The sequence below is a fragment of the Haliotis asinina genome, chromosome 12, assembly GCF_037392515.1.
Source record: "Haliotis asinina isolate JCU_RB_2024 chromosome 12, JCU_Hal_asi_v2, whole genome shotgun sequence".
Lineage (NCBI taxonomy): Eukaryota > Metazoa > Mollusca > Gastropoda > Lepetellida > Haliotidae > Haliotis > Haliotis asinina.
The window spans coordinates 29,605,298-29,630,538 of NC_090291.1; the positions used below are offsets into that span (position 1 = coordinate 29,605,298).

Sequence of the window (25,241 nt, forward strand, 5' to 3'; positions counted from 1 at the left end):
TTGAACTGGACAACACACCTGAGTGGACAATCCTGTCATAGAGTGTTCTTTGAGCTGAAACTGCATCTGAGTGGACAACTCAGTTTAAACTGACATTTGTAACACCTTCCTCATCTCAACAGACTGAACACAAAACTAGATTAAAACGTCATAACGAAAGACTTTATTCATGTTAAAAAGTTACTGGGAGCTGACTTTGACCAAGAAATTGACTCCGCCCTTTATCACTTATCCCAATCAAGTAACAGACAAAACACAGCTCCATAACAATTAGCATGCTAAACAATGGACACTGTGACAACACAGACCCTTGCTCATTATATCATAAAATAGTGTTTAATTAGAAATCCCTACATCACTTTCCCCGCAGTATAGAGAACAACTAAATGAAGACAATAGTTGTCAATTTCAACGACAGCAATATATTTCACTATAACATGACTACAAATACGTTCATTGCCATTCAAGTTTTGATAATTACAATTATTTTAGGACTGCTCAAAAGAACAACCATCAAACAACTTTAAAAATATCTTTACAAACAATGCTTAATAACAAGTCAAATCTCACTGTTTGTCAAACATTGTTCAATGAGTCAGACGGTTGTTTGTTTGCTATTTTAATAACATGTTATACCATAACTGGTCTGTTAAACAATGTTGAATAACAAATAAAATGTTATTTTGTTATTTGAACAAAGTTTAATAACAAGTAAAAATGATCTTGTGTGTCAAACAATGTTTAATAACAAGTAAAACATAATATATTTTTCTCCTTGTCAATGATTATCAAATACAATGAGAAATCACATTGATAAAGGTAGGCAAACAAAATATCCCATATGTTTTGTCAAATCTCTAAGAATTGAACTTCGACCAGTATTTAAGACAAAGCAATTTTAAAACGACAGCAACATATCCATACATATACCAAACAGTAAATATATTCAACACTAGGAGATAATCTTCCCACCAAATAAGCAATCTCCATTCTCCACTGTCTGAAATCTTACTACCTGATACTTCAACCATTGCTTTTCTTGTTTACCTGAGCATATCTTGTGCAAACAGTTTGTCTTTCGGTCATAAATATCAATGTTTCAGTTAAATCAGTTTGAATTTATTTCCATAACACCTAAACAACTGAAACTGTTACTAACACAAAATTAGTTTAAATGAATTATGAACTTGAGATAGGACCTTTAAAAGATCATTTCAAAATCTATGGGATGCGGCTGCTATTATCTTTTTATTGATCGCTTATACGAATATGTGTTTATATATATAGATATATATATATGTTTCAGAAATGTACACAGATTAATTAGCAACACATATGTGTTTGCGATATTTTGGTGGCACTAATGCAGACAAATCCTGTGCAGATATTTCAGTACTGAAGATATTTAATAAATCTTAAGATGAGAATGACAAACACAATGTCTTACATACACATTGTCCAAGAACATTGCACACCACTATTGCTGAAGTGCTCTGGTGGGACCACATCGCTGTTGTGTAGTGGTCCACTCCTGGTACATATAAAATGGGGTCTTCTCTGAGCAACCAGTGGCTTCATTGGGTCAAATATGGACTTAAACTCATCCTACTTGAAATGACACAAAAATATGCTTCTTTTTTCACTGTAAACCAATCAACATTTTATTACATTGTGCCTAGTTTCTGAAATGTATTTGGATCTCCCTTTGTATGAAAATTATGAATTAACACCTGCGAGGTAATTTGGACAATGCAGAAAACAAGACTCACAAATGTTTTCAGCCTTAATAAATATAAAAAACATCTGTTAATAAAAGCAGTTTACAATGTTTGGTAAGATCGTTTCCTCTTTAATAATTAAACTGATATACAGTATGATTAGAGAACATAAACTGGCCTATCCAGTCCTCCTAAACCATTTTCTTAAACCTGTTCATTAAGGGCACATGAATACCTGATTTCAAGCTCATAAATTGAATTCTTTCTGTCTGTTTGTACATTTGGGTCCTGATATTAAGTAATTTGGGGAGGAAGCCTGGGATGTTAGAGCAGATAAATATATACAGAGAGGAACAAATAAAAGATCAGATGAAAATTCAAGTGCTCCTTCCATTTTTTCCAGTTTTTATCACCAGCTTTGACTAGCGCTTTGGTAATGAAAACTGGAAAATCATAACGGAACACTTGAATGCTCCTGTGATCCTTTATTTGTTCCTCTCAGTATATTTTGGCACTGCTTCAAAACAGAAAAGACACTTCTTCAGGGCATCCTTCATGTCCAGCAAATAATTATCATAATTTGAAAACCTCAGTTAAATTTATTCTTTTAGCCTATCATAATTAACCTTTTCGAAATCTGAAGACTTCTTATTGAAGATGTGTCTGTTTTAAACTTGTGTTCTCTATCTAACCCAAGTCTGATGATTGACTCTCTAAAATGAGTCTTAGGCATGAATCTTTTCACAATGAAAGCCAAGATTTGTATAATCAGTTTAAGTCCAAACTTGCTAACAGTCAATGCCCTGATTGACATGACTGCCTCTCATGAGAGTGTGACATGATCAAAGAGTTACCCAGATCCACACCTTCTTTGGAGCTCATAGCAAATAAACAAATATGTACAAAAAAATAGCTCATTATATATATAATACTTTATATATATACGATCCTATATACAGCGGTAATCACTGAGTCTGTCAGCTCATAATACAGAAAAAGGCATGGTCACCTGATTGATTTATTATTTATTGATCATGTGAAATTGATAACTTTATATCAATCTCATGAAACCGATTACCTGAAATTGATTTTATTCAACCAACCTCACAAAATGGATCGCTGGAAATGGATCGTGAAAAAGTTCCATATCAAACCGTATCAGTTATCATTCATATGAAACTGACCGTTTCATATAGATTATGAAATCAGTCATGATGTTAATGGTTGTTGAAGCCAACCACAGAGGTCATTTGCAAACAAGTTGAGATTTATCAAAACACGAGTGTATATGTACACACGGGCTGTCCGTCCACTTTACACATATACATAATATTCCTGTACACATATACAACAGTATCAAGTGATCACATATTGGTGATATAACATTTTGAGTCGAACAGTTCAAAATGAATACCAAAGCACTTATGAAATGAATGTTGAATGACTTAATGGCAAAGGGAACTCCTGGCAATAAACCTTCAAAATCGCATCCCGAAAGCTTATTTGCAAATTCATAACAATTGTGACACATCAAAATCAAATATACCTTGGGATGACACGTGGAGATTATATATTGCGCCTATAAATATATGTACTAGGAACCAGTAAAGTGTGCATACAATTCTCTAACTAGTCAACTTAACCTTGTACCCTGCGACCTTGGAGTCACATAAATGGTCAAAAATATTCAGAATGACCCATGACAAATGTGAGAAACGGAATCGGCTCAGAGAGTCTATATCGCACAGAATGAAATGTACACATGAACAATGACAACTACCTGCGTATTTGTTGCAATTGGGGGATTCATTCGATTCAGTGTCACCAAGAGAGTTGCAGAAATTGAGATTCAATGCAGACGTTCCCTTCGTCAGTAATGTTCCCAGTGATATCAGTGGGCGAGTGCACAGTCTTAATTCTATCCATGTCAGTCGAGTGAATAAAATATGCAGGGCCTGCATGATCAAGAATGAACCTGAGAGTGTCATTTCCCTATATATTTGCACACACAAGAAGGTATCACTTCTAGATGGAATTCGGTCTCCAGTTATATACAGGTTATTGCTTGACAATGTAACAATTTCGTTATGTAAAGGTATAGCATAAAAAGTCCACCTGGTGACTATATTTCTGAATAGAAACAGATATCGAAAGTGATATGAAACAATATTGAATGAAAACAGTGATACCTTCCAAACAATAGACTCCTCACTGCACTTTTCTCTTTTCATTTAGTATAACAGTGTTAAAAAGGAAGAGTTTGTAGCACTGTGAGGAGCTGACAATAACTGCTATCCCTGAAATTATGATGGCATTGAAAAAATTGAAATGTATAATCCTTATTAATGAATAGTCAATTGTCAAAACTTAATAGGCTTGTATACACTATGTTCTTCCATCAGTTGTAAAAACATACACCACTTTGATAATCAGCAGTAACATGCCTTTGTTTCAGTCAGATAATGCAGGCAGCTGTTGTACCTCAAGGAAGCAAAATCAACCCAGTTCTGGGCAAGATTTCTGTTATATTGCTTAACATGGAAGCAAAGTTCTGCAAGGCAATGACACATGTTTCATAAGACACATTTTCCAGGAGTTTTGAGTGTGATACTGTGAGCCATCATTGGGTTGAGCAAATGCTTTTTTCATCCTGTTCGTATCCTGATGTCCTGATTTGATGGCTAAAAATAGCAGCTATACTCAAAATCGGCCATATTTGTTATGGGGGATGGAGGAACATAGTGGATACTCAGCCAGTAAAATATTGACAATGTTCACGTTTTCATTTTCTCACTGCTAACAGTAGAAAATAAAGGAATATTTAAAACAGTTGGGTTAATTGCTAACAGTATGCAGTCACCCAAAGCATTAACTACAAAGGACAATCAACTACACAGGTTATTGACAAGTGGATCTAACAAAATGCGGAAGGCACAAACATAACAGCAGCACTACTTAATTGTCTTAAACTTAACATGACAGAACGCACAATTAGCAACAGAACTTCATCAATTCCAACAAACGTAACAGTATTCCACATTAGCAACTTGGCACAAAATCTCTATGTACAAATACCACAAAATTCTCAGTGTCGGTTAACCTCAACTAAATTTCTTAGACCTATGTTGGAAAAGACAGTGATTTAAATTTTAATTCAACATCTCTTCAGCATATTTTAGTCACAGATCAGTGAAGGAAAATGCAGACAGAAATGCACATCTTTTTCACCCTTTTAATATATTCGCAAATATTAATATATACTCACAAAAACAAATATGGGAACACATGCAAGTAGAAGTGTTCCTTGATTTATTTCCAGAATTTCACCCACAATGGTATAATTACCTTGTACAAAAACCTGGAAAAAGAAAGAAAAAAAAACCAAAGACACTTGTACTTTCATGTGTTCCCTTATTTGTTTCCATGAGTATGTGCAATCTAAAGATCTATAGATCTAAAGAGCATTATTTTTTACTTTCCTTCTATCAGATAGGGGCATATTTAACAAGTCAGAGAAAGGTGTGGGTGTTTGTCTGTTATAGCATGGGATCTGATGTATAACAGCTCGTGCAAGTTTGAAATAAATTTAAATTCAAACATAACATTTATCACAAGTCTTTATATAATACAACAGATCTTTCCAAATTATTAAAGCAGATTTATTCAGGGTCATGCTATACTGGGTAAATAATTCAGTGAAAGGGAGCTGGATGGTTTCTTACTGATTTGGATGAAGTAATATCCTTTTGAGCAAGGTGTGGCAAGCGGATGTCGTGGGCGGGTAATTTGGACGCCACAAGGACGATCTTAGACTAGGTGTGCCTGCCAGATATGTTACGATAGATCGTGTCAATAAAACTTATATAGTTTCTTACCAGTGTATCATATAACATGTCTTTGAAATCACTGACAAAACGTGTCCTAACTGTACAGATAATAGTGTTATGGTGAACAGTACTGCAGTTTATGTCATGTTGGTGTTATGTAAAACTGGTCTGCAGAAACAGAAGGCTAATATTTGTAAAATGAGAAACTTGATTAAATTGTGAAGAGGAATGTTGCAGAGTTTGCAGTGAAAATCAAGGTGGGCTTGCAGATTAGTAATTTCTTAAAGACAGAAATATAAATGAGTTGTCTCCCTTTGACTACATGCATCTCTTCTACCACTTGGACTAATTAATAGCAGAATTGTCATATTGTGTTATCACAGCTTACCTTAAAAGCACTGATCTGACCAAAAGAAACACCTTTAGAAGTTGACATTACTTTGGACATTTAACTATTGAAATTTATGTATTTTCTTTCAAAATCATCAATCATGTATGAAACGGATTTCTTATTCAATTTTCATGCAAACAAATCATGAGGTACTGAAATAAGTGCAATTTAAAACACATCAAGGAAGTCTTCTTTGAAATATTCTTTGTTCAACAAGATCACTATAATACTCACTCTTATCCCACAGAGGTTACTCTTGTAACATATTCCTATGTAACCTCTGTTCTAATACGACCCTTTCATGGCATTATTGTTGTGGATTTGTGATTGGTTGCAATCAGATTTAAAAAGTGATCATTCGCAAAGCCTCAGCAATTTCCATATACTCTTTGAAAACTAGAACCTCTTCCTCATCACGATGCACAAAAATCTCATCTAGACTGAACCCAGTCATGTAATTGTGGATCAATGGCCGGCTCCATCACCCTTGTTGATAACAGACAAGATAGCCATTATATATTACAAGTTCCACATCTACAAAACATCTTGTCCATTGATTCCTGCATTCTATATCATGCTAGTTTCTGCTTTTCAGTTAAACATGAAACACCGGATCTATCCTTTGCATGTTGAACTCCATGGCAGACGCCATACTGGATCTAAGTCGATGTAACACATGATCACACTGGATAGAAGGAAAGCAGATAGTTTGTGTTGCAATTTTTGGCCACAAGAGTATTTTATGAGAGACGAGAAATATGGCTGTATTAGAACAGAGTTTATTTTGGAAGATATGACTTGAGTAACCACTATCGGAAGATATATGTATGACACTGTAAATCTCACAAAGTAGGCCTTGAAAACACTCAGCATCAATAGTCTGGGTTTATCTTGAATATTTACAAATAATGAGACAAAGATTTGAGACGCAACAAAAACAAGACTAAAGTGGAAAATTTTTGTTTTCACAAAAGAAATTACCAACAGTTCCTAAGACACTGAAGACTTCAATCACTTGGGGTTTTTTTCTTCTCAATTTTATGTTAAACATTCATCATAAATATATGTTTTTTAAACAAACTTTAACATACTTTATTACACCGAGATAGCAAAAGCATTCATTTCATTCAGAAAGCACTGCAAAAGCATAAATATATGCCTATCATCAAAATACCAATTTCCAAGTCAGATTTTCAATTTGCAAATATATATGTATGTATATATATATTCAAAAGTTTTTGCAGTTAGAAGTTTATTGAACAGTGAAAATAGTCTAAAACTGGATGAAAATGATCATAAAATATTCTTTGATACCATATTAACACTTGGATATGTCAACGTTTAAAGATTCAAAGGTAAATATCACAAAACATACGAGAGTTCTCTCCCCCTGGGACACGAGCTGCTGTGAGATTGAGAAGGCATTCAACAACACATTGTGCAAAAATTAAGGGAATGCATTTACCAAGAATACATCTGGTTCACAATTTCCATGCTCTTACAGACAAAAATAACATCTCATTATCTGCTTTCAAATTCAAGCAACAATTCTAGCCAAAGAGAAGAGGACTGCTTTCCCTTAAGTTTTGAAATGAACAGGATTATATCTTTTCAAAAATAAGTGTAACATGTATGACTGCAGGCTACTTTCCATCTTCTTACATACCACTGTAGAATATGGCAAAAAACAGGCTGAGATAAACAACTATGTTTGATAGTACAGATATATACTGACAAAAACAAATATAGCAACAGGAAAGTTCAAGTGCTCCTTTAGCGTTTTCCAGTTTTCATCACCAGCTTTGAGTAAAGCTGTGGAAGGAAGTCTGAGAATAGATAAGGAACACTGCCTTGAAGTAGTGTTCCCTTATTTGTTTCTTTCAGTATATAACCAGCCTATTTCAGTCTGAACAGACTAAATCACTCCTGTTAGTCATTTTATAATACCAAATATTAGGTGGGTGTCTTTTTCATATATTTTTCAGCATACTTCACAGTTTTCATGACCTCAAAATTTAATTTCAGAAAAATTATAATCACTATTGATAAAATCTTACCAAAAAATTGTTCTGACATGAGTCATACTAAGCCAATTCTTACCAATTCATTGATCTGAGTGACAGTTTTAACATTCTTAACACAGAAGGTATGCTTCGCAGATGCTTACACCTGGAACTTACATTTTGGTTCATGATGCCTACAGACAATGAACAGGGAGGATTTATTGTTCATAGATGTCCCACTTATAGTTGAAAATGATATAACAAACAATGTATAACTGCCACAGTATTATCTGGTATCATTCATATCCTTCTGTTGAAGAAAGGCACTCTACTACTGTTGTGTGTTCACCCTGGCAGCCACTCCGGGTTCGGATGGGAGTGTCCCTGATACCGCATCTCCACGGAAATTAGTTGTGGTGGCTTTGTTTCCGCTGACAACAGCAAACATACAAGTATCTCTGGTGATTCTACCATCAAGCCTACCAAAGGAGGGATTTGTACACGATTATGGCTGTATGAATAATGTAAACACCGAACATTCACTTAAGTCACTGATCAATTGGATTCTGGTTTTGTGTCCTCAGACCTTTCCTGTTCCGATTCGGAATCAACGCTAACCTGATCTGGGGCAGACCAGCGTCGTTTTCGGGGGAGATGGGAGTCACCTTCTGATTCAGATGATTGACAGGTGGCCTGGTGAGCAGGCGACCTTGAACTATGTAAATGAGTGGTTGTTACAGTGTCTGAAAAGGTCACTGTATGGCCTTGGTGACCTTGACCCTGATGTGCTTTTTCTTCGGGTGGCGACTCCCTTTCACAAGCTTCACTTTGACTCTGTTGTTGGCTTATTTCCGCTGCTTTGAGGGGCACATCCTTGTGAGTGAGGGATATGCACACATCTCCCACAGACAATTTGTGACACTCAAGTCCATATCGGTGGAGAGTCCTTTCTGCCGAGCACGAAGACCAGCCTCGTCCAAACACAAAAAATGGATGCTCCATCGTTGCTTCCACTGTCACCTGTAAGCCCAAAAAGAAAATCCATTAATACTGTGATAACTGCAATGGAAATTCTGTTCACTTAGTACACAGTGAGTCAGTGAATGAGTTTGGTTGTATGCTGCTCTCAGCAATATTCCAGTTATCTGGTGGCAGCCTGTAAATACTGAAGTCCGGACAAGGCAATCCAGTGATCAATGGCATGAGCACTGACCAAAGAAAATGGGATATGATGACATGTGTCAACCAAGTTAGTGAGTCTGACCACCCAATCCTGTTAGTCGCCTCTTACAGCGTGGGTTACTGAAGATCATTTCCAACTCGGATCTTCATGGGTCCTTTGTAAACAGTGAAAATCACATTTGTACCGAGTTCGTCACTTTGTTAACACTGAATTGTCAAAACGAATAATGAATTTATCATACTTTAGAAATTAAGTTGATCACCTTGTGTCAATGAATTAATCACCCTGAATCAACCATTAACAGACCCATGACTTATTTAAGAAAGACTTCTTCACTATGCACGTCAAAATAATTTAAGTGGAAAGACTTACAAAACTACATTTTAATGAAATAAATTATAAGGAATAACAAATCATGCAATGAGAGCAACTCCAATGCACCTTAGCAAAATAAACCTCACATATCTAAAAAAAAACTTTTTTGTAACTGGTGGGCAGTATTTTATCCCTCTTTCTACAATTTGAAATCTACATCTGTGGCCAATCACTGTCTACAAGTTGAAGCAACACCCAAAATAAAACAAATTTAAACTGAGCCACATGTATGGCATACTGAAATGGTGTATTAATGACCACAGTCAGAAACCCCTGCAGACATAAACCATGGTGTTGCAGACAGTTAATATAATGAAACAGAAATCGTGAGATGGTTTAGACAATTATTTCACAGTAACATTTATACCACGAACAACGCCTCCAGCAACACAACTTAGACGAGTCATGCTTTGTATTCTTCTGAAGGCTTCACTTTTTGAGATTCAAAAGAAAAAAACCCAGTTAAACCAGTCTACCAGTAACTCACCTCTCTATGTGGACAGTGCTTTAGTACTGGTTAAACAATATACCATCATTTAGAATACTGACACATTGAATACTGGTATATTCTGGGTATGAAACTCCCAAAAATTTCAACTGAGGACTGGTTAGATGTAAAACTTGTGAGCCTTGATCAAAACTTGCCAGCCCACAAAAAACATACTAATCATACATCTAAATTTTAACGCAACCTACGGGCAGGTGAATTTGAGAATCTGGCTGTCTGTATTGATGATAATTTTTGAAGATAACCTGGGAGGTTGGAGCAGACAGGTATTTCAAACTCTGATATATTGTATTTTTCAAATTCGTGCACATTTTCATCTGATTTGTAATGTTTACATAAGTCAAACTAAAATTAAGTGAATCAGAAAGAAGCAACTGATAAGAGATGGAAAATGTGAAATTCATTATTTGTGATCAGCTCCTAGTATGTGTGTGTATTACACATACCTTGTCACCATCACAACATCAAGCAGCAGCCCAGATTCTATTCTGATACATGGGGGTGGGAAGGGATGGCTGATTTATTGACACACCATGACAACACATCCTTCTGAACATGCAATGAAATAATGCATGCCATAGACTGGCCTCCGTATCACTATAGATGCATCATTGCTGCAATGAACTGTAAAGTCACGCCTATACACATCACTATGAGTGGGCGAGAACAGGACACTAGCGAATGCACAAGTTGGGTTTTACACCGCTTTTTGTCCGTGGGACACCAGAAATGGGCTTCACACAATTAGCATGTTTGGAATTGAACTCGGATCTTTGGTATGACGAATTGTCACTATAACCACTAGTCCACCTCACTGCCTAAGTGCAATAGTGCAATAGTGGGGCAAGACACTGCGGAAAGTGCTTGTTTTTTTCTGGTTAATGCCGTCCTCAGTACTAATCTAACTATATAGAATATAAGTTTGTAAAGGAAAAGTCTGGACCTGACAATCACAACATTGACATCATGATCATCAATCAATGCAACTGGGATACAATGAATTGTGTCAACCAAGTCAGCAAGCCTGACAAACCAATACCGTTAGTCACCTCTTATGACAAGCATGGGTTACTGAAGATCAATTCTATCCCAGATCTTCACGGCTTGATCATGGGAAGTAAAACAGATCAAATCATTTTATCAAATGCATAAGCAAAAGCTGGGTCCTAACAGACCAAAGATCAATGGTTGAACCTGAGATAAGCATATCCTGATATGGCCAAGAAGAACAACTCTACTTTGGGTGTGCTAAATCATTGACTGAGTGAGAAGGGATGACGATGTGCAAGAAACTTGACACATTTTTCATAAACATTTAGAGAGAGGTAATGTATTTTTTTTATTTATAAACAACAAAAGAGATGAGGCAGGGAGTTTTTTTTGTTTATTTTAGTAGGACCAACAAACACATGTGGGTGATCAAAGAAATCAAATCTTTAATACAGAGTCAGTAGCAGGGATGGGTACCATCGCAGAATCTAACCCTGATTGTTTGGTGTGAAACAGACTAGTGCTTGTTTCTGAATATATATGATTTTGATTATAAATTGAAAAGGAGCCCCAGGGGAAAGAAAGCAAGACTCGTTTCACTTAGGGCTTAGGCACTGCAGGGAGGGCTAGGCTGTCTGGAAAAAAATATTGTTCAGGGACCGTGATAAAGACTAAATGTGAAACATAAATGCTTCAACCTCAAAGTCAACAAAAATATACTTGACCTATATCATCGGGTTCATTTATGATTTTACCATCAGATTCAGTTCAAGACAAAAGACATTTCAATGTAAATCATTCTTAATGGCATCCAGAGATTCAGACTGAAAGAAGGCGGATGAGAACAGAATACTGACTACATCTTCTAATTCTGTATGAGTGCAACAAATACCAAGTAGTCATATCCTCTCACAAATTCCTTCCTGCGAACTGGATCCGTGATTGACGAGCGACGTCAATAGTTGTCTTTCTCTTGCGTTATTTCCGCTAATTATCTGATCAGCATCCGTACAGGAAGAATAGTGATCGGGATGTCCAAAGTGATACTAGTGGCCTGCAACTGCTGCTGCGTCGTCACATCTTCCTTGTCCTTATCTTTGAGAAACAACGTATTTGTGATCACAGGACTCACAACCTTGATGTCAATAAAGTTTCAGGATACAAATACTGTAAACAACTGCAGGATTTACAGCTCAGAAAGCTTTAGCAGCTACAGCAGAAAAGTGTCCTCCATTTCACTAAATATCCGGCATTGCTTAGTAAAAGCTGCTCACATTTTGAAGGGAAAACTACCTGTTACAATAATCCTTGCTTGAAGTGAGTGAGTGAGTGAGTTTAGTTTTACGCCAAACTCAGCAATATTCCAGCTATATGGCGGCAGTCTGTAAATAATCAAGTCTGGACCAGACAATCCTGTGACCAACAGCATGAGCATCCATCTGCGCAATTACAATGAGCATAGTTGCCTTTTATGGCATGGGTTGCTGAAGGCCTATTCTATCCTAGGACCTTCATGGGTCGCTTTAAATGAACTGTTCAATAGACACAGAGCTATGAACAAACAATGCCATTCAGAAAGTGCTCCAATGTAACATATGTTATATTTGGAAGTGAGGATTCTAGTACTTTTCTTGTGTTGAGGTTCATCTGCTAAGCGGGTTAAGTTGTCTGATTTGTGTGCTGCCGATTAATGTCCTTAATCTGAGGTTGTGGTTTCGAATCCCAGACAGGACTCAAATCTGTAATTTACTAAGAAAGCATTAGGTCACTCAGGAAAGATGGTGGCACAAATTCAGACAGGTGACAGTGGAAAGATGATACCACAAATTATCCAGGTCACACATGAAAGATGGTGACACAAATTCACCGAGGTCACAGTGGCAAGATGGTGACACACATTCAGGCATGTCACATAGGCAAGATGGTGACACACATTTAGTCAGTTCACACAGGAAAAATTGAGACACACATTCAGTCTGATCACACAGGAGACATGGTGACACAAAATCAGACAGGTCACAAGGAACATATGGTGACACATTCAGACAGTTCACAGGGCAAAGATGATGAAACACATTCATAAAGGTCACAGCGGACTCATGTGTGACACAAATTTTTATGCATGCCATTAACTTATAATTGTTTCAGGGCTTTAAATAATTCAGTTGTTTTAAAAGAAATGTGTGCTGTTACCTTCAATAGACAGTTGTCTGCATTATATATTCAGGAAATTCAACAGCCAAACACTGAATTCTTTCATTTATGATTAACCTGACTTAATTCAATATCTCTATTACTGAGTTTAAAGCATAAATGCTATACAACTGTCCTGGGTACAGAGTCCTGGGTTGAGTTCATACTGATGTCACACATATACACATGGCCAAAGATTTCATATTCCTGTATTTGTCATCATCATTACTAACATGCCATGCATTACACTGAAGTGTCACTGGGCAGAGGCAGGTAACTCTGCTGTTTCCCAAGAACAATGAGAAGTTTTGAAGAAGATGGAAAAAGCTACCACAACCAGAGACCTCTAGCCTATGAAGAAGCTGTACATTACAAGGAACTGTCAATGTTGGTGTACAATGATTAACTCAAAATGAAACTGAACTACACTGAACAGACACATAAATTTTGCAGTTGGTACATATGTTGTATTTCGTATTTTTCTTACTCAGTGAAGTAAAGATTCTTGAACTAGTATTTTTCAGTTCAGTATTGTGAAGGATTTGAACCCACCCTTTCAGAGAAAGACACTAAATTGCCAGAACATAAAAGCGATCTCACCTGCTCAGCCACTGCAACTTTCAGAAAAATATATCTGACAACTTGGGCTGGGACAGTTCTAAATTTTCAACCCGAATACCCCTGGCCCTATTACCCTACCCAAATATCTCATATGTTACTTCCTGACCTAAAATTTCAAAGAAATGGCACTATATTCTTTGGTATTTTATTCAAAAGAAGTGACGGTAGGTTATGTCTAAATCATCAAAGACAACACAAACTTTTAATCACAAAAGGAAAACATATTACACTGGTTAATCTGTTAGTCACATGATGATAACAGGTCCAAGTAATGCGATGGGTACCAGGCCCAACTCATTACCCATCCATTCCCAATATCCAGGTTACCTGTCACAACCCTACAGACAACCAGTAGACCACATACTTTGTGTACCCCTCTTACAAGTACTCATACATTTGAAATGGAGATGTTGTTTCTTTTTCAAATCACCTTATATCTACGTGACTAAAAACTGTGATTGTACATGATAGGGTGGCTGCAAGATGATTGATAGGTTAAATGTAGTCAGTGGAGAGTGTCATCCTGAGGAATATGCCCACTTCTCTCAAGAAAAAGGAAATATTTCGTCTGAAGATGATACCTTTTTCTCCACTTTGAAACTTAAATATCGCAATGCACTTGACATTGTTAAATGACATGTCACTGCCATAATCTGTGCTTCCTGGTGTTATATACAGGGACATGATGTCATACAGTGAAAGAAGGAACAATAATCCTTTGACTGCTACTTCTTGATTCGGATTAAATACTATATGGGTGTGATACTACCTGAAACTGACATTGCATGGGTCTGATACTAGCTGGCACTGATACATGGGTCTGATACTAACTGACACTGATTCATGGGTCTGATACTACCTCACACTGATACATCAGTCTGATACTAACTGACACTGATACATGGGTCTGACACTACCTGAAACTGATACTACATAGGTGTGATACTACCTGAAACTGATACTATATGGGTTTGATACTAGCTCATCTGACACTGATACATGGGTTTGATACTAGCTGACACTAATACATGGATCTGATACTACCTGAAACTGATACTACATGGGTCTGATACTAGCTCATCTGACACTGATACATGGGTGTGATACAAGATGACACTGATAGATGGGTGTGAAGTATAATTGACAAGTATAATTTGCTTCGGGCAAGTGGAAAACATAATTTGCTTGTCATAGAGGATGAGTACATATTCTGACGGCTTCTATTTTTTAAAGTAATAAGCTCAAGTTTTGACATCGTCAATCTTGATAAGCAATATTTTAACATTCCCCGAAAACTAACCGCAAATTAAGTAAAAGTCTTGATGGCCATTTGATATCCATATTTTTAACACATATAGTGCACCATAAAAGCTTCGAATATCATGATTGGCTGCTGTAAATAAACTGACCAATGAGAAAAATCATTACAGCATGAATGTTGCTCCTGTCCAATCAGAATAAGCTTTACTGTAATGAATTCCCTCTTGTGATTACCGATCGTTTACCATCAACTTTTCCTCTTTGGTGATTTTTTATTGTTATTATACATACGTAATTTCCAGGTTAGATGAAATACTTGATATATTTTATCACGTATGCCAAACTGAAAATTGGATTAAACTGATGAAGTGGAAATTTTGCTAACTCATACTTTGTTGGGTTTAGAATATCAATTATGGTGATTCGTAATCCCCTAGTTTTCTCAAAGATTTCAAATCTTAACTGCGTATCGTCTTGCAAAGCCAAGGGAAGTGACGAGGGCTAGTGTTGATGTTATAAGCAACTTGTTGCTATTCACGCTGAACTGTCATTGATAACAAATCGTTGACAACGATGTCAGATATTTAGGAAATTTCTTGTTGGCAGAGGTGATTTTGAGAGGAAAAAGGAAAGTATGTTTCAGATCCAAAATCGAGTCTTGTAGTGGGATTGAAAGACAATCTCAGGAAAGAGGGTTTGGATTCCACGATAACAGCTAAAAAAAACATATTCAGTGTTGTGAACATGGTAGAATTTTTGGAAAAAACCATAGTGCACAATATGCCAAGGCCATGTGCCGAGTTGACGAAAAAAAATACTTTGGCCTATGAAAAACTTTTCACAACTGCATACTATGTGGCATTGGAAGGAAAGCCATTCAATTCAAAGTTCGAACAGAAGGCAATGTAAGTAATATTTATTGTAGTTTGAATTCAAGCAAACATTTTGAAATAAGAAAAAAATCTATAAAACACATTCACTGAGTTGCATGATTTATAGGGCAAGTACAATTTTAGAAGGACGAGTGGAAACGTCATTTTACTCGCCCAGTAAGGCAAGTAGAGATGTTAAAATTTTTAGAGCCCTGACTTGGAACTGATACAAGGGTCTGATACTACCTGAAGCTGATATTAAATGGGACACTCAAACTACATTATGTTGATACTGAATACTACTACCCAATAATGATGCTAAATGGATCCAATACTATGTGAAACTGATATTGCATTGGTCTGATGGCCCTGATGAATCTAATACCTCAAATAAGGGTTTAATAAGCAAAAACATACAGTAACAAATTGCTTTATCTGAAAACTATAACACATCTGACAGAAAAAGAAACCCCAGATGTCCCATGATGTAAGTATCTCACAGTACAAGGACTTTATAAATTGCCTCCCACCCAGCCCGTACTGTGGTGTTAGACCACAGTACCTATTCACAGATACAGTACCAACTGGTATAAGTCTCAGTGCACACAAGTTGTAAGCAAAACACAAACTATGTTTTAACATAGCCCTTTAGCAATATTCCAACAATATCATGGTACTGAACGCAAGAAATGGGCTTCCCACATTCTCAACATACAAACGATAAAGAGACTAAGCTTGTGTAAAAGAATTGTCAAGAATCATCATATTTTATTGTAATGAATACGCAATGCCCATTCACAGCACTGATGGAGGTAATACTGCAGCAGTTCCATTAAGTCTTGAAGATAACATTAGACACTTTGGCAATAAAGCTCTCATGGACAGATACATTTCTCTAAATGAGAACTCTGCTGGGGAGACAATGAATAATTGATCTGTATGTGGTCTCAGCTGATCCCACGCCAGATGTTGCAGCGGTCACTTCCCGCCCACACCTGTCCAGAAATCAGTGATGGTGTCAGTCACGCTATGACATATGAAACTACTACGTAGGCACCTGAGCCTGATGCTAATTCTGTCCTCTGTATCATGGATTACGCCATAACAACAAACCCGGTGATTGACTGTCTGAAAACAAGACGCACGTCTCTGTTCCTATGACGTGGAAGGTTATCTATTCATTTACTCGCTTTAACCACTGGAGATTGCTAAAAATAGCGCACTCCATCTTACGGTGTCCGCCCCCGCCTAATGGTGAGCTGCCATCAGACGTAGGTGATGCCACGATCAATGAATGCTGCCTTTAGGGAGATGTTCGATTTCTACAGCATTGATGGGTTCCGATCAAAGACTGTAAACTTTCGGTCAATGACAGCAATGACCGAAATAGAATCACCAATCCTATTGGATGGTTAAGAGTGCCCAAAATAAAAGCATCCTGGATGAGAGAATGGCAAACGACAAGCTATCTGAACTCCTTGCAGCCCATTATGAGATAGGGAGTCTTGGAATATGTCGCAACACTCGCCATCTGTGTACTAGGCCCTGTTGAGTAGCAGTGTTGATGTTCAAATGTAAACTGACACCACACAGTCAATCCTCATATTCTCATTGACAATCAATGACGGTTCACTGAGTGAAAGATTTATTCAGCTGTTTATCCTGTCTAAATACATTAATACTGAACTACAAAACACTGAACCCTTTAAACAGCAAAAGGGTTTGAAAGACAACAGTTATTTGTCCTTTCCAAATACTTGGCCTCTCTTTCTCTGTTGACTTCACAACAAATGGACAGTACTAATGATTTCAATGGGGCTTGCTTGAATTACCATATTACAAAAGTAACAACAGGCTAACGGCAGATTTCATGAACTACAAACGAAGAAATGCTTCAACTCAAGGACTGTATCAAGCAATGGTCAAACACAGCCATCATCTGTCCTATTCCTTCACCAGACCTGGGGTATGCCTGTATTTTATGTAAACAAAACCAGCAGTTGAACTACCTCCATTCTGGGATATTTTTGTTCAGAAGTTTGAAATGTATTGAGCGAGTTAATCATATCGGCCATATCTTGACGAAAACAATTTACACAATAGAAATGAAGAGATGTATTGTGCAATTCATGACTTCATAAATTGTACATCAGCCTACTGAGGCTGATATAATCCATTTATGTACCTAGGCAGTATTGTCACAGAGATGATAACAGATCATGTGATGACACATCCAAATGAAATTGGACACTTTCGGTAGATTCCATCATAATGATGACTGCAGAGGCTGTGTGGCAGCCTTGTGGTCTAAGTTTCCACTCATCATGTCGGTGTCAATGTTCAGTTCCCTCACGATGTGCAGGGATAAAAATATTGCTAATTTTCATGTCATGATACAGTGAATGTGTGTCCTGCCACAGTGTCACTTCATAGTATGGATTATCGGGGGTGGGGGTACTTTCAATCTCACAGTTCAACATGGATGTGGCCATTTTGAACGCCAGTGGACATAATAGGAAATCCCATTTTGAACGATAAGATTGTTTGTGGGTTTGTTTATAGGTTAGGGCAAATGAAGGAGAACTATTCTTGCTGGCTTGATAGTGTTCAGGAAATCCTGCTTCAGGTTTACACAACATTTACTGATTTAGTAAACAATAAACTGAAATGACACAATTGTTGTGATGTTTTATGTTTAACTGGATCATCAAAGGACATGGGCAGAATATTTTCACTAAGGCAAACCTAAATTGTCTGTTACCCAGTGGTACCAGTACTACTCTTCTAAAAAACTGGTTTCTCCGGCCCTGATGTTGCCTGGAATATATTGCTAAAGACGTAAAACCCAACTTACTCACTACATCCGAAAAGTCTTTGGCAACCCATGCTTGTTGTAAGAGGCAACTAACAGGATCTGGTGTCAGATTCGCTTGATAAATCATCGTAAATCAATCATGTAGATGGTGTTGATCACTGAATTGTCTGGTCCAGATGTAATTATTAACAGACTGGTGCTATACAGCTATGACACTGCTGAGTGCGGCACTCAACAACAAGCAAACACTATGTCGAGTGCTCAAGTTTCCCCACTATAAGCAGAGTTCTTCTCTTGCTCAATTGCTTCTGATAAAATTCTATTAATGTAATTTTCCAGCTGTACATTTCAACCCACTGCTCAGCTATGTGACAAGAATACTACCATTCATACAATGGGCAAAAGCCACAGCAGCAAACACAGACATAGGCAAACAAACCCCATTGGAAAAACCTGTCTAAAATATGCAGCATTGAAAGAAAAGCAAGAATTGATTTGTTCATTGAATTAGGTTCAATGGCTTTCCCCTATTCCTTGCTTTGTTCATTCAGTTCCAGTAGCGTGACATGAGCTACGTACATACACCATCTTACACTACACTGGCAACCTGCCAAACTGCGCTGGGAAATTCATTGATTTGATGACTCGGACCCTTCGCAGATGTTGTTTTATGGTAGCAACTGTGTTGAATGAATACACAGCTCACCAAAATAAATAGAATGTTTTGCAGAAATATGTCATCATAATTCCCTGTCACTGATGACGGTCTCTTGTTAATCCAGGTTGACCAAACACAACTAGTATTCATTTCCCTGTCAGAAAAAAAGCACATGGTTCCCTTAATCATTAAATAAGATCACCATTCCTTCATATTGTGTGTTTGTTAATACTGAGTTATAAAAGAAAATTGAGCTATCCTACAATAACTTTGTTTGTTGTCCAAAGTAGTGGTTCATGCTGCATTCCAACAGTCTGTGAATTATCAGTTCCAAACTAGGTATTGACATCATGAGCGTTTGTCTACAATACTGGGACACAATGACATATAACCAGTCCATTTGTCAATACAGGTTCTTAAGTAGAATCCCAAGGCATCACATAAGATATTACACCTGATGGCTTAAGTCTAGAAACAGGATTCACTTTGTTCCTGTGCACACTGAGATGCACCAGAAAAAAACCAGGTTGCCCTCTTGTACCATAAACATATATCACAGTTCAAACGTACAAATAATGCTGAATCTTGATGTGTAATAAGGTAACTGAATGTGTTACAAGATCAGTGTGGCCTTTACAAGCTGGCCGTAAATTGGAAAGATTTTGACGTACACTTGATGCATGAAGACATAATATCAAGTTGCATCATTCACATACAGGTTGTACTGGTGCATGTTTTGTATAGCTAAATCAAACCCTGCAACTTAATGCTGGTCTGGGACTCTTCTCACACTGGTTTAAATCACATTCATGAGAACAGCAATGACAGCTTAATTAAGACAATAATCAGTTTGAATCATGGATTCAAACTCGCTTTCAGCAAATCCAAGGACAAACCTATAATTTGAACACTGACAAAAATATGTGGGATATGCTGTCTACAAGAGACAGACTTGATTTGCTCGAAGTATTTGTTGTAGTAAGCATATGTAAAGAAACTGCTATGAATGTAAAATTTCTACCTCCATTTATGGCTCACCAACTATGGAGCTTTTAGACTATGACAATCAATCATAGATGACGGGTTTATTATCTCACCTGTACCCGATGTTCTCCCACAGAAAACCCGAGGATGGCTGTGCCTCTCTCTGGCTGTTCCTGAATCCGAACAACAGTACTGGAGTCAATCTTGAGATCCGAGCTGATATCTGCACTAACCACAAAATCGTCTGTTTGTAAATCCTCGACACGCTTCAATTCACCATTAGCCAGCTGAATGATAGAACCTTTCATAAAGTGGGGAGGATAATGCAGATGTGAAGGGGGATATGAAGTTTGGGGGCTTGGGGACACTCGGGCTGTGTTTGGGGGTCCAGGGCCAAGTCCATGGGACACAGATTCTGACTGACCCCGTGAATGGGCTGCTGAAGAGTGAGAGGAGGGCATCCCTGAGTAGGAACTAAACTTTGTTCGTTTCAATAAAGGCTCATCATGTTTGCCAGGTAATGCGTATTTGGAGTCATCCACATGTGACCCTTCCAACTGACTGTCTCGAATAAGTATTCTGTGTTTCATACTCCCCTCTTTCCCGCTTGGTACTTTATAGAAGTCTTTGTCAAACCCTTTTGGCGATTCTCGTACATTTAAACCTTTAACAGATGAGTGTCCCGTATTTGGGGACAAATTGGACCCCTTTTCATCACGTAAACTGCTGGTGGAGCCCGATCTATGGCAACGACCTTCACCTTCTTGAGACTCTAGTTTTGGCGACACAAGAGATTCTCCACCTGAAAGACTTGCAGTCCCTGCTGGGTGAGCAGATTGTTGATGATGAGTGGCATTTGGTCCAGGGGAACTGGCAGACGGCATTGTTCTATGGGATCCCAGGACCGAATACTGAGGTATATGTCCACTGGGCATGTATGGTGACCGAGGTAGTTGTGAATGGCCACCATGTTGAACGTGGCTGCCCATGCTGGCGAGCACAGCAGAGTATGACTCTATATGTGGATAGTGACCAGCTATAAGGGCAGCTGACCCGTGGGGGTAACTCTGCGGGTACTGGTGATAGAAAGCACTAAACTGGGGAACTGAGGCAGTCAAATGCGAGGGTTGACCGTGTACACTATACAAGGGAGAATACTGTCCGAGCGATGAGGCACTGCCACCTCCACTCATATACTGCCCGCCGGCGAGGAGACGCTGAGACGGTTCAGTGAGAGACGGACGAAACACACTGCCAACAGACGCTCCTGCAGAAAGCATTGTTTGCTGGGATTCTTGAGTTTGACCTTGACCTTGGTTCTGTGATGACCTGCCACTTATCATGCCCTCAGCAGGCCGCGATTGGGCTTGGTTCTGACTGACAGCAACATCGGCTAACCATACCAGATTTTCGTTGGTTGACGGTGTGCCACCGGTCATTCTAGCCCTTTCGAAGCCATTTGAGTTCATGCGATTGTCTGCATGAGCTTCATTGTTGTGTGGAAGCCCATCCACGACCCCACTGTCAATGTTATTCTCCTTGTCAGCAACAACTTGTATATGCTGTGGATGGACGTTGTTACTTAGCACTTTATGTTGGCCACCAGCAGAATGATCATTTGAGACTATCAAAGCGTACTGTAGGGGTACTTTGCGGTTTTTGAGCAGGTCGGATTTTTTCCAGGCTGAAGGATCTCTATCTTGTGGCAGCCTCTGCGTGTCATCACTTGGTGGTGTGGAGGAGAGTGACTCGGAGCACAACAGGGACTGACCATCAGGGCCTGAAACAGCAAACAGTTACAGTAAGTAACAGCACAGTTGACAACACAAGATCTAAGATGGCTATCTGGTACTTTCTAGACCAGCCACATGACCTTGCCCTTCACTTCCAACAGAAACAGTCATATTTAACACGAAGCTTAAAAAGAACATTCTTTATAGTTTTCACACAGACTAAACAACATGTACACATCAGATCCAAAATGGCTGTCTGACACTTTCTAGACCAACCACTATGACCTTGCTCTTCACCTACAGTAGAAACAGCCATATCTTAACATCGAGATGACAGAGAACATTCTTAATGATTTTTACACAATACCAGACTAAACACCATACACAAATCAGATCCAAAATGGCCAGGAACACATAAACAAAATTTCAGCAGAGTTGGTGAAACAAGTTTGCACCAACAGATGGTACATAATATACAGCATGCCAGCAGACAGACTACGAGCAACTAGCGCAAGCTACTCATTGACAGTAACCATCAGGGCCTGAAATGAAGACTACATTGATGGGATGGTTGTCGTTGCCAACAGGCTGGGACACAGTTAGGACTTCTCCTTCAGGCTACACTGAGTTATATACAGCAAGCGGAAACGCCAAATGGTGCCATTCTGGAATTGAGGACATAATGTGGTCAGATCCTGAAATAACAGACAGAAAGCCGGGAATAGTCTAGGAGTGTCTGGTCTAGTTCAAAGTGTAAGGTCCGAAATAACTACAGAAGTATTACATAGGATTCACTGACAACTGTAATCATGACAAGTACATACGATATACATAGGCTTCTAACCCCATCAATTTAAACGTTTCTGCTTAAGATGGTGACATACAACCATTTATTGGATTGGTGTATGTCTGCATTAATCTACAGGGAAACATTAGACATCCGACTATAAAGGTTATTGTAGAGAACAATGGCTACTGTGCTTGTGTAGTTTATCATCCTAATGGGTAAAACGTACATCAGTAACCACATTCTTCAGCCACAACACGGTTCATCTCTTGCCAGCCATCCACTTGTCTGTTGATCAAGATGTGTTTCCACAAAGTGATCACAGGACGACTGTCCATAATTCCAGTTACCATTATCACTGACTTTTGATAGTCACAGCACCACAACTGCTCAAGGGAACTCGGCTTGGTGCAATTACACTTTGTACACCACTACCTTTAGATATTGCTGACTACATAATACTCCAATTGATCTAGCTTCATCAGCGTATGTCCATTCATGCTTCAAGCCAGACCAGCCCAAAGTACATCTTTGTATATACACAACTATGGGCGGTTTACTTATTCCTTCATGAATGTGTTAGAAAAAATCAATTCATAAAGTCCGAATGATTTATGTTCACCGACAATGGCAGCGAGTGGAAGAGTATTTGTTGGCTGTACATATGCATAGCTATAACTGTGGCGTTATCGATTGCCTTCAAGTAGTACCTATACAGTGCACATTCAGCATAAATGCTTATTTTTCTGCATCCATCCTTCATTCAGTAGGATGTTGATTGTGACCAGCTACAACATATTGGTTCTGTGACATCAGTAACTACATAAAGCAGCATGCTATCAAATTGGATACAGGTTTCATGCTGTTGTTCAAACTCAATGTGAGATTATCTTCAAATTAAGTTTGTTGAAATTAAACATACTTACACAAGAAACAAACACAAAAACTGTCTGAAACATTAGAGGTTTCAAGTGTTTCAAGTGTGAAAAAATAAAAGGTAAATTACTAGAGGAACACATCCCTTTGCCAAATTTACAAATTACATTGTGTTTTGAATAATCAGACACCTATCACTGATTAAGTTTATACTCTAAACGGTCCCTTGGATACAAATTTGATCATACAATGTCTAAGGACAAGGAGTGTGTGTAGGAATCATTGTGATACCTGTAACAGAGTCTGGCCTAAATCATCAAATGAGTGGTTAATGTTGTGAGCAAAGCTCCTTGCCCTTAGTTGCTGGGCATCATTATTCATACTCTTTCATGATACTGAAGAGTCATTTTAGACACTTGAAAGAGACAAAAGAAAAATTAGAACCAAAAAGTGTCTTGTGGAATGAAAAATATTCTTCATCCCTAAGCACTATGCCATAAAGCTTTGCACCATAAAGAGAATACCTGTTACAGACAGACAATGCTTACCTCAATCAGGCGCCAAAAATGTATTCTTTTGTGTGGAAATTCTTACTACTGAAATGTTCATACATGGACAGTTATAACCTGTTCCTACAAAATGATAAGTCTTTTGCTGGACAAGGTCTTGAGTCAAAGACAGCACCTTAGGCCCTTAACCTTGGGACTTTACAGAACCTCAATTTCAACAGCACTGTCGTGTCATTTTGTTGAGAGAGAGTAGTTTCGGCCATTTTTAGCAATATTCCAGCCACATCGATGAAGGGGATACCAGAAATAAAATTTCACACATTGTACCCATGTGGGGAATCTACCCTGTTCATCTCAGGCGAACGCTTTAACCACTAGGCTATCCCACCTCCCCATAGTGATGACGTTACTATAGACACATACAATTTTTCAGGAACCCCAAAGCATGGGTATACATGGTAGCAACAAACCTACAAACAAATGAACCAACCAGGTTCCTGACATCAGAAAGGGTAGTAACGCTGTATAGAAAATTTAGGCACCTATGGTCACTTATGCTCTGCAACCCTTCATTCAAAAAAAAAGTTTATCAAGACAGTATCAAGATGTTACACACTTTCAAAAATACTGACAGGTGAAGTTCTGAGATATAACTCATCTTCACAAACCCATGCTTGTTTTATGAGGCTACCAACCTCGAGGGTGGTCACTGTATCCCAACTACATAGATCAATGTTCATGATATTAATCAAGGAAGTATCTGCGCCCGATTCAATCATTTACTGACTGCCATCACACTGCTGGAATACTGGTATGTGTGCCATTAAATAGTACCAAACAAAATTTGGCTTCAAGAAAGCCATCACACTTACTTAAACAAGATTGAAGTTTCTTGATCCACACTCTCACTGTCGTCACACCAAATGTCGCTTAGATAC

The 25,241-nt window shown here is 38.1% G+C and overlaps 1 protein-coding gene across 1 annotated transcript in view; it reads right to left on the bottom strand.

Moving 5' to 3' along the window:
- Positions 1-7,715: 7,715 nt before the first annotated feature.
- LOC137257956 (ataxin-1-like) overlaps positions 7,716-25,241 on the bottom strand; it is a 98,000-nt gene continuing 80,474 nt past the window's right edge. The window contains exons 3-4 of the mRNA XM_067795475.1: positions 20,512-22,178; positions 7,716-8,959 (exon numbers count right to left, since the gene is read on the bottom strand). Of these exons, the coding sequence (XP_067651576.1) occupies positions 8,495-8,959; positions 20,512-22,178 (2,132 nt within the window). The 3' untranslated portion in view covers positions 7,716-8,494. The remainder of the gene's footprint in view (positions 8,960-20,511; positions 22,179-25,241) is intronic.